At 48.0% G+C, this 15,441-nt stretch overlaps 1 protein-coding gene across 1 annotated transcript in view; it reads right to left on the reverse strand.

Moving 5' to 3' along the window:
• Positions 1 to 15,441, reverse strand: part of LOC144481984 (uncharacterized) — a 102,410-nt gene that overhangs the window by 22,618 nt on the left and 64,351 nt on the right. The window contains exons 36-43 of the mRNA XM_078201212.1: positions 14,466 to 14,519; positions 14,025 to 14,078; positions 12,702 to 12,755; positions 11,629 to 11,736; positions 11,463 to 11,516; positions 5,726 to 5,779; positions 4,621 to 4,782; positions 3,764 to 3,871 (exon numbers count right to left, since the gene is read on the reverse strand). Of these exons, the coding sequence (XP_078057338.1) occupies positions 3,764 to 3,871; positions 4,621 to 4,782; positions 5,726 to 5,779; positions 11,463 to 11,516; positions 11,629 to 11,736; positions 12,702 to 12,755; positions 14,025 to 14,078; positions 14,466 to 14,519 (648 nt within the window). The remainder of the gene's footprint in view (positions 1 to 3,763; positions 3,872 to 4,620; positions 4,783 to 5,725; positions 5,780 to 11,462; positions 11,517 to 11,628; positions 11,737 to 12,701; positions 12,756 to 14,024; positions 14,079 to 14,465; positions 14,520 to 15,441) is intronic.

A 15,441-nucleotide genomic window follows, 5' to 3' on the forward strand; every position in this document is an offset into this window, starting at 1 on the left:
CTGCTGAGTCAGGCGTTGGAGGAGGAGACCCCTCCGTGCAGGCATTTGTTCACTCATTCCATTTATTAAAAGCCTTTAGCGCCTGGTTGGCCAAAATGGGACTTCCAGGTCAACTCCATTGTCCGAGGGGAAACTGCTGTGGAGACAGCTGCACTGGGCTGACACGCGCAATTTCAATGCTTTAAGCGGCTGCTTAGCGCTCAACCTACACCACCGGAAAACAGATTAATTGATCATTCATCTCGTTTGCTGTTTGCAAAATGGCTGCCGCGTGACAGCAACAGTCAGACCGTTTTGTTGCTTAAGCGCTTTGAGCTGCTGAGAGACATGATACAAACCTCTTTACAACGTGCCGGCAATCGCTGACGCTCTACTTCCGACCGATGCTGCATTTTTGCGATCATTATAGCGCACGTCCATCTTGCATTGGAACAAATTCAGCAAACTTGTATTTTGCAACCCTTACAAACCTTATGCAATGCTCAGTTAAACCTTAATTCGTGCAAAAACAGTACTTGCTAGCCTTTCATGTGCAACTCTTAAAGACAAAGAATGATAGTCCCTGACCAATGTCTGCTGGATGATGGTGTGGCAAACCTCGTTCTATGAAACATTCACCACGCATTCTATTCAAATATACTTTACATTCAAATACAAATCATAAACATCAGGCAGTTTGCGGAGTTTGGGCCTTGGTTGTTATCTAGAAAATGTTAAGCCACCAAAACCGTGACCCAATAACCACCAGGGCCCAGTACTCAACATGATCCAGTACACAACAGCATCAGTATTCAGTGTGACACAGTGGCCATTGGAGCCCAAGACTCAACATGCTCAGTACTCAAGTGTGATCCAGTCTGCACTGATAAGACAGAGACAGTGTGACCCATCGCAGGCTGGGATCCACTACACAATGTGAACCAGTAAGCAGGGCATAACAGAATGTACTAGAGACGTGACCTTATATGGTATATTATACAGGGCTGGTTTCTATATTGTATATTCTATAGGGTTAATATCTATACTGTACATTCTATAGGGTTAATATCTATACTGTACATTCTATAGGGTTAATATCTACACTGTAAATTCTATGTGGTTAATTTCTATACTGTATATTCTATGGGGTTAATATCTATACTGTACATTCTATGGGGTTAATATCTACACTGTACATTCTATATGGTTAATTTCTATACTGTATATTCTATAGGGTTAATGACTATACTGTATATTCTATGTGGTTAATATCTATACTGTACATTCTATAGAGTTAATGTCTATACTGTATGTTCTATAGGGTTAATTTCTATACTGTATATTCTATGGGGTTGGTCTTGATACTGTACATTCTATAGGGTTGGTCTCGATACTGTACATTCTATAGGGTTAATCTCAATACTACATATCCTATAGGGCTGGTCTCAAAACAGTATGTTCTATAGGGTTAATCTCCATACTGTATATTCTATAGGGCTGGTCTCTGTACTGTACATATAGGATTGGTCTCAATACAGTACATTCTGTAGGGTTGATCTTTATACAGTACATTCTATAGGGTTGATCGATACTGTATATTACACATGACTGGTCTCCATACTATACATTCTACCTGGCTGGTCTCTATACAGTATATTATATAGGGTTAATCTCTATACTGTACATTCTATAGGTTGGTCTTGATACTGTATATTATGCAGCACTGGTCTGTATACGGTACATTCTATAGGGTTAGTCCCAATACTGTACATTCTACACCACTGGTCACTATACTGTATATTCTATAGTGTTGGGTCTCTGTGCTGTACATTATATAGGGGTGTTTTCTGTATTGTATATTGTATAGGGCTAGTCTCTATACTATATATTCCACAGAGCAAGTCTTTATAATGTATATTCTATACTGTCAGTCTATATAGTGTGCATCCTATAGGGTTGGTCTCTATACTGGATATTTTGTAGGCCTGGTTTACACTGTATATTATACACCCCTGGTCACTATACTGTACATTCTATAGGGCTGGGTCCATATACTGTCCATTCCATAGGGTTGGCCTCTGTACTGAAAATTCTACAGGGCTGGGTTGATCCCTATACTCTATATTCCACACCACTGGTCTCTACTGTACATTCTATAGGGTTGGACCCTATACTGTACATTCAATACCATTGACCTATATACAGTACATTCCATGGGCTTGGTCTCTATACTGCACATCCTACACAACTGGCCTCTATACTGTACAGTCTATAGAGTTGGTCACTATACTTGACATTATACAGGGCTGGTCCCTATACTGTATAATCTACAGGTCCAGGTCCCTATACTGTACAATCTATTGGGCTGGTCCCTATACTGTATATTCTACAAGTCCAGGTCCCTATACTGTATATTCTATAGGGTTGGCCTCTATACTGTACATTCTACAGGGCTGGCCTCTATACTGTACATTCTATAGGTTTGGTCTCTATAGTGTATATTCTATAGGGCTGGTCACAGCGCCAGGGACCCGGGTTTGATTCCCAGCTTGGGTCACTGTCAGTGCGGAGTCTGCACATTCTCCCCGTGTCTGCGTGGGTTTCCTCCAGGTGCTCCGGTTTCCTCCCACAGTCCGAAAGACATGCTGGTTAGGGTGGATTGGCCGTGCTAAATTCTCCCTCAGTGTACCCGAACAGGAGTGTGGCGACTGGGGGATTTTCACAGTAACTTCATTGCAGTGTTAATGTAAGCCTATTGGGACACTAATAAATGAACTTTAAAATATTTTAAATGACTGGTCTCGATACTGTTTACAACTCGTCTCTGTACTGTATATCCTAAAGAGCAAGTCTCTCTCCTGAAGATATTACTGAGCTCGTCTTTGTAATATATTCATCATCAGATTTGTCAGGATACTCTCGGAATGAGGTTAGGATCTCTGCAGGGCTGGTTTCGATATTGTAATTACGATGTAGTGCGTCTTTACTGTAGATATACTATAATATTCTCCAGACTGTACATATATAGGACAGCTCATTCTACTGTATATATTGCAGACCTTTCTACTGCACTGTATATGTTACAAGCTACTTTCCTCTACCCTAAATATTACAGAATAGATACATGCATATTATATATGACAGAACTAAGAGGAGGTGATGGCCTGGTGGTATGATCCCTAGCCTATTAATCCAGAAACTCAGCTAATGTTCTGGGGACCCGGGTTCAAATCCCACACAGCAGATGGTGGAATTTGAATTGAATACAAAATATCTGGAATTAAGAATCCACTGATAACCATTGTCGGAAAAACCCATCTGGTTCACTACTGCCCTTCAGGGAAGGAAACCTGCCGTCCTTACCCGCTCTGGCTCACAATGTGGTTAACTCTCATCTACCGTTTGGACAAGGGTGTGGGCAATAAATGCTGGCCAGCCAGCAACACCCGTGTCCAATGAATGAATAAAGGATATCAATACTGTATTTAGTACAGGACTGCTCTATGCATTTGATTAGATTATAAGTTTCAATATTATTCTGTGAATGTCCATTGTTACTTTGACAATTAATTAGGCTTTGCTGACACCTATTAATACTACCTCGGCTCAGTTATGCTCTGGATCAAATGAGTATGGGCATTGTTGAGTCCAATCAGTGTTATCCTTACTGAGAGTAAAACGTGACCCACTGCTGAGTGAAGAATTCCTCTCAGTAAGGTGGTGTTAGAATTAATTATACTCAAAGTGAAGGAGTCAGTTTCATGTAATATCATGCTATACTTACAGAAGGACCAGGGAGACCAGGGAAACCTCTTTCTCCGCGCTGACCAGGCAGACCTACAATACCACGCTGACCAGCCAAACCTTGTGGACCTGAAGGACCATCTGGACCCTACCAGAGAATGAAAAACAACAGCACTTATTTGCATGAACTTGACACAGTAAAGCAGCAGAAAGCATCAAAACAAAATGAACCAACAAAATATATCTTAACCCAAACTGTAACTGCAACAAGCACTAGCTAATTCTCAATTTAGGTGGCACAGTGGTTAACACTGCTGCCTCACAGCGCCAGGGACCCGGGTTCGATTCCCGGCTCGGGTCACTGTCTGTGTGGAGTCTGCACGTTCTCCCCGTGTCTGCGTGGGTTTCCTCCGGGTGCTCCGGTTTCCTCCCACAGTCTGAAAGACGTGCTGGTCAGGGTGCATTGACTAAATTCTCCCTCAGTGTACCCGAACAGGCGCCCGATCTTGTCTGATTTTCTTTGCTCTCAGCTCTGACGAAGGGCCATCCAGACTCGAAACGTCAGCTCGATTCTCTCTCCGCAGAAGCTGTCAGACCTGCTGAGATTTTCCAGCATTTTCTGTTTTTGCTTCAGATTCCAGCACCCACGGCATTCTGTCTTTATATTAGAATATGGGCAGATCCACAGTTATCTCCCTCTTTCCATTACCAGCCAGGGGTATCAGTTTGTTCCCTCAACTGGAACAAGAGTTCCACTGCGTATTACAATTATTACTTCCACTTTCTGAAGAGGATCGCCGGAGTGTGGCGACTTGGGGATTTTCGCAGTAACTTCATTGCGGTGCCAATGTAAGCCAATTTGTGAACATGAATAAATGAACTTCATTCTATACTTACAGGGGGGCCATCTTCACCCGGTTCACCTTTCTCCCCAGGAGCACCAGCTGGTCCTTGAAGTCCAGGGTCACCAGCACGTCCAGCTTGACCAGGATCACCACGTAGACCTTTAGGACCATCTTTACCCGGAGAGCCAGGAGGGCCCACTGGACCTGGGTTACCCTGTAGGAAGCAAGGTAGCCATTAACACCTCAAAATGAGGAAAGCTGTCGAGCGTAATTGTAGGGATGGATAAAAGGAATCGCAAGTGGGTCTTTAATTAAATCTAAAATGATACAAAGTGCCTTTTAATACTGGGCTGACAGTTAAGATTGAATTGCAACATGTGCACTAGTAAAATGAGGTCCTTTGGGCCATTTAATTTAGTATTCATTTGCTTTCCGGATTTATATTGCACTGACAATGAGACCTCCATATCCATGTTCCAATTAATATCCCTCACCCTTCCAACCCTCCTCCTCTGTCATCGACTTTAGGAAGCGTAGAGGAGAACATTCCCCTGTCTACATCAACGGGGACAAAGTGGAAAGGGTTGACAGCTTCAGGTTTCTAGGTGTCCAGATCACCAACAACCTGTCCTGGTCCCCCCATGCCGACACTATAGTTAAGAAAGCCCCACCAATGCCTCTACTTTCTCAGAAGACTAAGGAAATTCAGCATGTCAGCTACGACTCTCACCAACTTTGACAGATGCACCATAGAAAGCATTCTTTCTGGTTGTATCACAGCTTGGTATGGCTCCTGCTCTGTCCAAGACCGCAAGAAAGCCCAATCTATCATATTCTGCCAACTGCAGCTCAATTTCACAGGACAATGCAAATTTCAAGCACAGCCAACCAGATTATGATGCGCTGCTCATTCCCATTGCACACACAGGCATTTCCATTTCTCATGCTGAGTGTAGGCAGTGAGTCAATGGTATCAAAGTCAAGCCTGGTGCTGTCATCACCTGATGCGCTCACACTCATTTTCCAGCAGAGGGCACTGGACTGTGATCAGGCAGAGGAACCCAGGTTGACATTTCCACCACGCGCTCCCGCCCTCCCCCCCCCTCCCCTCCCACCCCCTCCGTCCCCTTAACAATATAACTCTGAACATTACTTACATTAGGACCAGGTGGACCAACCCTACCAGCAGCACCAGGGAATCCAGTTGCACCCTAAAACAGAGAAAACAAAATTGAAGATCAGACCATAAGATGTAAGTAGGCTATTCGGCCCATCAAGTCTGTTCCGCCACTCATGACTGACCCGATCTGATAATCCCTCAATTCCTTTACTAATTAAAAATGAGTCTCTCTGAGCCTTGAACATACTTAATGACCCAATCTCTACAGCCCTCTGCAGTAGAGAATTCCACACATTCACTACCTGTGGAGAGAAGCAGCCTCTGTTTAAGTGGATGACGCCTTACTCTGAGATTATGCCCTCCGGTCCGAGACTTTCCTACAAGTGGGATTGTTCCTTCATATGGGAGAGTCTAAGACCACAGGGCTTCTGCTCAAGGTGGCTGCCGAAGCCCCCTGGGAACCCTATTTGTCTCAATAAGGTCATCTCTCACATGGGGCTGTGGGAGGGGGAATGGGGGGAGAGTCAGTGATAGGGGAGAGTGTACATGGGGCTGTGGGAGGGGGAATGGGGGAGAGTCAGTGATAGGGGAGAGTGTACATGGGGCTGTGGGAGGGGGAATGGGGGGTAGAGTCAGTGATAGGGGAGAGTGTACATGGGGATGTGGGAGGGGGAATGGGGGGGGGAGAGTCAGTGATAGGGGAGAGTGTACATGGGGCTGTGGGAGGGGGAATGGGGGGAGAGTCAGTGATAGGGGAGAGTGTACATGGGGATGTGGGAGGGGGAATGGGGGGAGAGTCAGTGATAGGGGAGAGTGTACATGGGGATGTGGGAGGGGGAATGGGGGGAGAGTCAGTGATAGGGGAGAGTGTACATGGGGCTGTGGGAGGGGGAATGGGGGAGAGTCAGTGATAGGGGAGAGTGTACATGGGGCTGTGGGAGGGGGAATGGGGGAGAGTCAGTGATGGGGGAGAGTGTACATGGGGCTGTGGGAGGGGGAATGGGGGGGGGAGAGTCAGTGATAGGGGAGAGTATACATGGGGCTGTGGGAGGGGGAATGGGGGGGGGGGGAGAGTCAGTGATAGGGGAGAGTGTACATGGGGCTGTGGGAGGGGGAATGGGGGGAGAGTCAGTGATAGGGGAGAGTGTACATGGGGCTGTGGGAGGGGGAATGGGGGGGGGGAGAGTCAGTGATTGGGGAGAGTGTACATGGGGATGTGGGAGGGGGAATGGGGGGAGAGTCAGTGATGGGGGAGAGTGTACATGGGGCTGTGGGAGGGGGAATGGGGGAGAGTCAGTGATAGGGGAGAGTGTACATGGGGCTGTGGGAGGGGGAATGGGGGGAGAGTCAGTGATAGGGGAGAGTGTACATGGGGCTGTGGGAGGGGGAATGGGGGGGGGGAGAGTCAGTGATAGGGGAGAGTGTACATGGGGATGTGGGAGGGGGAATGGGGGGAGAGTCAGTGATAGGGGAGAGTGTACATGGGGATGTGGGAGGGGGAATGGGGGGGGGGGAGAGTCAGTGATAGGGGAGAGTGTACATGGGGCTGTGGGAGGGGGAATGGGGGGAGAGTCAGTGATAGGGGAGAGTGTACATGGGGCTGTGGGAGGGGGAATGGGGGAGAGTCAGTGATAGGGGAGAGTGTACATGGGGCTGTGGGAGGGGGAATGGGGGAGAGTCAGTGATGGGGGAGAGTGTACATGGGGCTGTGGGAGGGGGAATGGGGGAGAGTCAGTGATGGGGGAGAGTGTACATGGGGATGTGGGAGGGGGAATGGGGGAGAGTCAGTGATAGGGGAGAGTGTACATGGGGCTGTGGGAGGGGGAATGGGGGAGAGTCAGTGATGGGGGAGAGTGTACATGGGGATGTGGGAGGGGGAATGGGGGGGGGGGGAGAGTCAGTGAAAGGGGAGAGTGTACATGGGGCTGTGGGAGGGGGAATGGGGGGGGTAGAGTCAGTGATGGGGGAGAGTGTACATGGGGCTGTGGGAGGGGGAATGGGGGAGAATCAGTGATAGGGGAGAGTGTACATGGGGCTGTGGGAGGGGGAATGGGGGAGAGTCAGTGATGGGGGAGAGTGTACATGGGGCTGTGGGAGGGGGAATGGGGGGGGGTAGAGTCAGTGATGGGGGAGAGTGTTGGAGGCAAATGAAGGCTAGATTAAGTCAGGAAGTCAATGACACGATACCTTCTCCATGTTATCTACGATGGTCAGTTCTGCTCAATGTGCAGGATATGGTGGGTTTTTACATTGGGTTTTTACATCAGCTGAATGTTACTGAATAGGATCACAAACAAACATATCAAGAGTGTTTTGTCATTTCATACAACCTGGTGAAATAAATGGCTATCAAAGGAGAGAGGCAACATTTTGGCCGAATGTGGTGTCGTTTGAGTAGAATAGAATTGCTGCATTGAACTGGAGTGAGACAAGCCCCACAGATCTGCTGCAGTATTTTCCACTTATAAAAGTCATGTAGCTACTCAGGAAATTGCTCTATTCAATCGGTGGAAACCACCAGATGACCACATTTAAGAGAGCGGACAAATAATAAATAGCTGAAGGTTTTTATAAGTTTAAGAGCCAGTTGCTTGCTTCTGATTATCAGCAGTTTGCAACTGTTTCCAACTTGGAACTGGTCACCTGAGCTCATGTTCCCAATAGCTTCTTGCTTCCAACTTCCAACCTTCAGCTCCTGGCGTTCAGCCCTTTCCAGCTGCTTATCCCCAACTTCCAGTCCTTAGTTCCTGCCTTCTCCCAATAATTGCTGGATACGAATGTTTGGCTCTCAGCCCTTGGCTTCAGGCTGTGAAATCCACACTGCGGACTCTGGGCTGCCGTCTCTCCTGGCTTTAAGTTGTGGATCTCCAGATTTCGCTCCCAGCAGTTTCTAGCAACCTCCCATTGGAAGTCTCCAGATTCCAACTGGTCTCTCCCTCCCAAGGCAAATGTCAACTTCCAGCTGAAACCACTAGCATTGACTGGCCAGTCTCTGACTCCCACTTGCTGACTCCTGGATCCCATCTCCAGGATCTAGCTAACCCAACTCCTAATAAACAGAGATCTTCACATCAACAAGTTCGGTCTGGGTGAAAAAACATTTGAATATCAAATAACCTATTCACATATTCAGGATCGGACAAGTTACATTTAAACTGTTGTCTGAATGTCTACACTAAATGGAGGGCTTGAATTCTAGGGAATTCTAGAGCAACACTCTTAGAGCATGTTAGTTTTCAAGCCCCGACAGTACAAAAAGAGGCCATTCAGTCCATCTCTGCCTCCCCATTTATGGCGATGGCCTAATGGTATTATCGCCAGACTATTCATCCAGAAACTCAGCTAATGTTCTGGGGACCTGGGTTCGAATCCCGCCACAGCAGATGGTAGAATTTCAATCCACAACAGATGGTGGAATTTGAATTCAATAAAAAAAGAGATATCCGGAATTAAGAATCTACTGATGACCATGAAACCATTCTGGGAAAAACCCACCTGGGTCACTAATGTCCTTTAGGGAAGGAAATCTGCCGTCCTTACCCGGTCTGGCCTACATGTGACTCCAGAGTCACAGCAATGTGGTTGACTCTCAACTGCCCTCTGAAATGGTCTCGCAAACCACTCAGTTCAAGGGCAACTAGGGATGGGCAATAAATGCTGGCCCAGTCAGCAAGGCCCATGTCCCACGAACGAATAAAAAAACAAAATTGAGTCTACACCGATTCTCCAAAAGAGCCCTCCAGGCACTCCCCTCCGCCCTATCCCTGTAACCCTGTACATTTAACATGGCCAATCCACCTGACCCGCACATCTTTGGACACTAAGGGGCAATTTAGCATGGCCAATCCACCTAACCTGCACATCTTTGGACACTAAGGGGCAATTTAGCATGGCCAATCCACCTAACCTGCACATCTTTGGACACTAAGGGGCAATTTAGCATGGCCAATCCACCTAACCTGCACATCTTTGGACACTAAGGGGCAATTTAGCATGGCCAATCCACCTGACCCGCACATCTTTGGACACTAAGGGTCAATTTAGCATGGCCAATCCACCTAACCTCCACATCTTTGGACACTAAGGGGCAATTTAGCATGGCAAATCCACCTGACCCGCACATCTTTGGACACTAAGGGGCAATTTAGCATGGCCAATCCACCTAACCCGCACATCTTTGGACACTAAGGGACAATTTAGCATGGCCAATCCACCTAACCTGCACATCTTTGGACACTAAGGGGCAATTTAGCATGGCAAATCCACCTGACCCGCACATCTTTGGACACTAAGTGTCAATTTAGCATGGCCAATCCACCTAACCCGCACATCTTTGGACACTAAGGGACAATTTAGCATGGCCAATCCACCTAACCTGCACATCTTTGGACACTAAGGGACAATTTAGCATGGCCAATCCACCTGACCCGCACATCTTTGGACACTAAGGGGCAATTTAGCATGGCCAATCCACCTAACCCGCACATCTTTGGACACTAAGGGACAATTTAGCATGGCCAATCCACCTAACCTGCACATCTTTGGACACTAAGGGGCAATTTAGCATGGCAAATCCACCTGACCCGCACATCTTTGGACACTAAGTGTCAATTTAGCATGGCCAATCCACCTAACCCGCACATCTTTGGACACTAAGGGACAATTTAGCATGGCCAATCCACCTAACCTGCACATCTTTGGACACTAAGGGACAATTTAGCATGGCCAATCCACCTAACCTGCACATCTTTGGACACTAAGGGGCAATTTAGCATGGCCAATCCACCTAACCTGCACATCTTTGGACACTAAGGGGCAATTTAGCATGGCCAATCCACCTGACCCGCACATCTTTGGACACTAAGGGACAATTTAGCATGGCCAATCCACCTAACCTGCACATCTTTGGACACTAAGGGACAATTTAGCATGGCCAATCCACCTAACCTGCACATCTTTGGACACTAAGGGGCAATTTAGCATGGCCAATCCACCTAACCTGCACATCTTTGGACACTAAGGGGCAATTTAGCATGGCCAATCCACCTGACCCGCACATCTTTGGACACTAAGGGTCAATTTAGCATGGCCAATCCACCTAACCTCCACATCTTTGGACACTAAGGGGCAATTTAGCATGGCAAATCCACCTGACCCGCACATCTTTGGACACTAAGGGGCAATTTAGCATGGCAAATCCACCTGACCCTGCACATCTTTGGACACTAAGGGGCAATTTAGCATGGCCAATCCACCTAACCCGCACATCTTTGGACACTAAGGGACAATTTAGCATGGCCAATCCACCTAACCTGCACATCTTTGGACACTAAGGGGCAATTTAGCATGGCAAATCCACCTGACCCGCACATCTTTGGACACTAAGTGTCAATTTAGCATGGCCAATCCACCTAACCCGCACATCTTTGGACACTAAGGGACAATTTAGCATGGCCAATCCACCTAACCTGCACATCTTTGGACACTAAGGGACAATTTAGCACGGCCAATCCTCCTAACCCGCACATCTTTGGACACTAAGGGGCAATTTAGCACGGCCAATCAACCTAACCCGCACATCTTTGGAGTGTGGGAGGAAACCGGAGCACCCGGAGGAAACCCACGCAGACACGGGGAGAATGTGCAGAGCCTGCACAGACAGGCCGGACTCGAATCCGGGTCCCTGGTGCTGAGAGGCAGCATCGGGTGGGGGGGCAACATTTATCCATTTGGAATTTTGTTTTAAAGTTTGAACGGAATGAAATCATACTTACAGGGGGACCCTGGGCACCACGAGCACCTTTCGGTCCAGTAACACCTGTTGGACCCTGAAAGAAGGAAAGAGAAAGAGATTTTACTGCGAATTCATGTCAAAGTAACATTTCCCGGAGCGAAATCCACTGGTTGAACAGAACTATTTTGAATATATTTTGTTCTCACCTGTGGACCGGGAGCACCTGATGGACCCTGTGGACCAGGAGCGCCCGCATCACCTTTCTGCCCAGCCTCACCGGGCTCTCCCTTGGGACCTGCCTGACCATCTGAACCCTATAAGAAAGAAAGGGAAGGACGGTGAGCAACAGCATAGAGGTCAATGTGGGGATCCTGTAAATGGAGAAAAGGTGACTTCAGCTAACTTCCCTTAACCAGAGACAATAAACAAGAGGTTAGGATAAGATTTTGCCTTCATCGGTCAAGGCAGCCGACTAAGATGGAGAACTGGCCTTCCATTAGCCAAGTATTCCAGAGGGAGATTTGGCCTTCATAAGCCAGGGTGGTTAGATGTTATCCATCAACTGCCAAGACAGAGATTCTAGAGAGAGACAGAAACCAGAAAGTGCTGGAAATTCTCAGCCGCTCCGACAGTATCCGTGGAGGGAGAATGGAACTAATGTTTCTGGATGAAGAACTCTTGATGAAGGGTCATCCAGATGCAAAACGTTCGCTCTACCCTCCCTCCACAGATGCTATCAGACCGGCTGAGATTTTCCAGCATTTTGTTTCAGATTCCAGCACCCTCAGTATTTTACTGTTATCCTTGAGAGAGATCTGGCCTCCATCAGCTGGCAATGGTATTTGAGACAGAATCCCATCCCTCATCAGCCAGGGTAGAGATTCCAGAAGGAGATCTGGCCATCAGTTGGGGTAGATCCCTTTCCTTATCAGCCACATTAGGGATCTGGCCTTTAGCCCAGGGAGGGCACCTTTTCCTTATTGGGCAGATCAGCTGCTGGGATGAATGGGATCAATTCTGCCCAATAAGTGGATATTAATGTGACTCTCCCAGTGGGGATATAATGCACTGATTTTTGCACTGGGGAATTGGTGGGTTTTGAGGAAGATTAGCCGACCAGTTGCTGGCCACCCACCTGAGAGGGACAACACCCGTACAACGTGTGCAAAGAAATTACTTTCACGTAGAGCAAATCATTGATGGGTCGAATTTGACCAGCTTATGCGCCATCTCAAATTTGCTGTGACCATTGTCTTATCGTTTCTGAGTCCATACTTACAGGAGGACCAGCAAAGCCAGCGGGACCAGGGGGACCTGTCTCACCACGCTCACCCTGAAACACAAAAAACAGGCAGATTACACACACACCCGTCACAGCACTGAATAAACTGATCATCATACAATCCCTACAGTGCAGGAGGAGGCCATTCGCCCCACTGAGTCTGCACCGACCACAATCCCACCAGGCCCTATCCTCGTAACCATACACATTTACCCTGCTAATCCCCCTGACACTAAGGGGCAATTTAGCATGGTCAATGAACCCAGCCCGCACATCTTTTGAAACTAAGGGACAATTTAGCATGGCCAATCCCCCAACCTGTGTATCTTTGGACACTAAGGGACAACTTAGCATGGCCAATCCACTTAACCTGCACATCTTTGGACACTAAGGGGCAATTTAGCATGGCCAATCCACTTAACCTGCACATCTTTGGACACTAAGGGGCAACTTAGCATGGCCAATCCACCTAACCTACACATCTTTGGACACTAAGGGGCAATTTAGCATGGCCAATCCACCTAACCTGCACATCTTTGGACACTAAGGGCAACTTAGCATGGCCAATCCACCTAACCTGCACATCTTTAGACACTAAGGGGCAACTTAGCATGGCCAATCCACTTAACCTGCACATCTTTGGACACTAAGGGGCAACTTAGCATGGCCAATCCACCTAACCTGCACATCTTTGGACACTAAGTGGCAATTTAGCATGGCCAATCCACCTAACATGCACATCTTTGGACACTAAGGGGCAACTTAGCATGGCCAATCCACTTAACCTGCACATCTTTGGACACTAAGGGGCAACTTAGCATGGCCAATCCACCTAACCTGCACATCTTTGGACACTAAGTGGCAATTTAGCATGGCCAATCCACCTAAACTGTGTATCTTTGGATACTAAGAGGCAATTTAGCATGGCCAATCCACCTAACCTACACGTCTTTGGATTGTAGGAGGAAACCAGAGTACCCGGAGGAAACCCATGCAGACACGGGAGAATGTGCAGATTCCGCACAGACAGTGACCCGAGGCTGGAATTGAACCCGGGTCCCTGGCGCTGTGAGGCAGCAGTGTTAACCACTGTCACCGTGCCGCCCTCAATGCAAGTTGACCCAATTCAGGTTGATGTAGACCAAGGAGCATCTGGCTCCCTTGCCGCCAACACACTTAGCCATGAAAATGAGTGGTTTGATCTGTTGTGTGGAATTTTAACCATCGGTACTCAACCGAGAGAGCTTTCATCAATGTAAAAGTAGCTGGGATGTTACTTGGGTTGAGCAGGAAGTGATGAAAGAAACTGTTTGCACTTACAGGGGCACCACGAGACCCAGCAGCACCTGTAGGACCACGAGGGCCGGCTTCACCCTAAAGGAGAGACAAAAGAAAAGAGAATCATAGACTGCAGAAGATGCCCTTCAGCCCATCGAGCCTGACACTAACACCTACACTGGTGAGCAGCAGAACTTTGCTTCCTCGTAAACATTGGAGTAAATGACCGGAACTCTACCACCTCCCCCGCCACAGAATCGGAGCGGGCGAGGGTCCCACAACGGAAATCTCCATTGACCTCGGGTGGGAATTTCCAGGCTCGCCGGAGCAAAGCTGTAAAATCCCGCCCAGTCTATTTACTTCCTTGAAGTGAGAGGCGACAGCCTCTGCGCCAATTCGGCAGCCCTTTGTTAATATATTTACATTTTGACATATTATTAAACAGTTCTCCGCGCCAAACGCAAACCTCATCACTGATTTTACCTTCTCTCCGTTGGGACCAGCAGGGCCTGGGGGGCCAATTGGACCAGTTAAGCCCTAGAATAGAAAAAGAGAGAACACACACAGTCAGATTGCTCGAGGTGGGCACGGTGACGCACGTGCGCTGTCAATGACGATCACGTTTATTCCAGAAGCTTCTTCCAACCAGCCTACTGGCTGAGATCAAACATCAGATCCAAGGTGGGCAGCAATGCCCCATCTCGCCAGCTTGCATCTCGTTTGTATCTCTCGTGAGGGGACCACGAATTGGATTCAATTCGAACTTGGTTTTCAGGAATGGATTCGGGTTTGCCCGGTCCAATGGCTTGTAAATTTAGGGATGGAATTAAAAAAAAGGTACTGCCTGCCAGAGCGGTGAATTGTCTCTGAGTGAGTGTTGCAGACTGGTGTAGTGACTTCAAAAAGGCCATTGAGGCCTCTTCATAAAATCCCTCCAGTGCAGAAGGAGGCCATTCGGCCCATCGCGTCTGCACTGACCACAATCCCACCTATCCCCATCACCCCATGCATTTACCCTAGCTAGTCCCCCTGACACTAAGGGGCAATTTAGCATGGCCAATCCACCTAACCCACACATCTTTGGAGTGTGGGAGGAAACCCAAGCGCCAGGGACCCGGGTTCGATTCCCGGCTTGGGTCACTGTCTGTGCAGAGTCAAAACGTTCTCCCCGGTATCTGCGTGGGCTTCCTCCCAGTACCCCGGCTTCCTCCCACACAGTGAGAAGGACGTGCAGGTTAGGTGGATTGGCCGTGCTAAATTACCCCTTGGTGTCAGTGGGGTTAGCAAGGGGATTAGCGGGGTAAATACGTGGGGTTACGGGGATAGGGCTTGGGTGAGATTAATGTCGGTGGAGACTCGATGGGCCGAGTGGCCTCCTTCAGCACTATAGGGATCCGATGGGTTCCATATAGATGCATACTGTGTCCACAGAACATGGTCACCTATTGGTCCAGGTTTT

Source organism: Mustelus asterias, chromosome X, assembly GCF_964213995.1.
Source record: "Mustelus asterias chromosome X, sMusAst1.hap1.1, whole genome shotgun sequence".
NCBI classification, from domain to species: domain Eukaryota; kingdom Metazoa; phylum Chordata; class Chondrichthyes; order Carcharhiniformes; family Triakidae; genus Mustelus; species Mustelus asterias.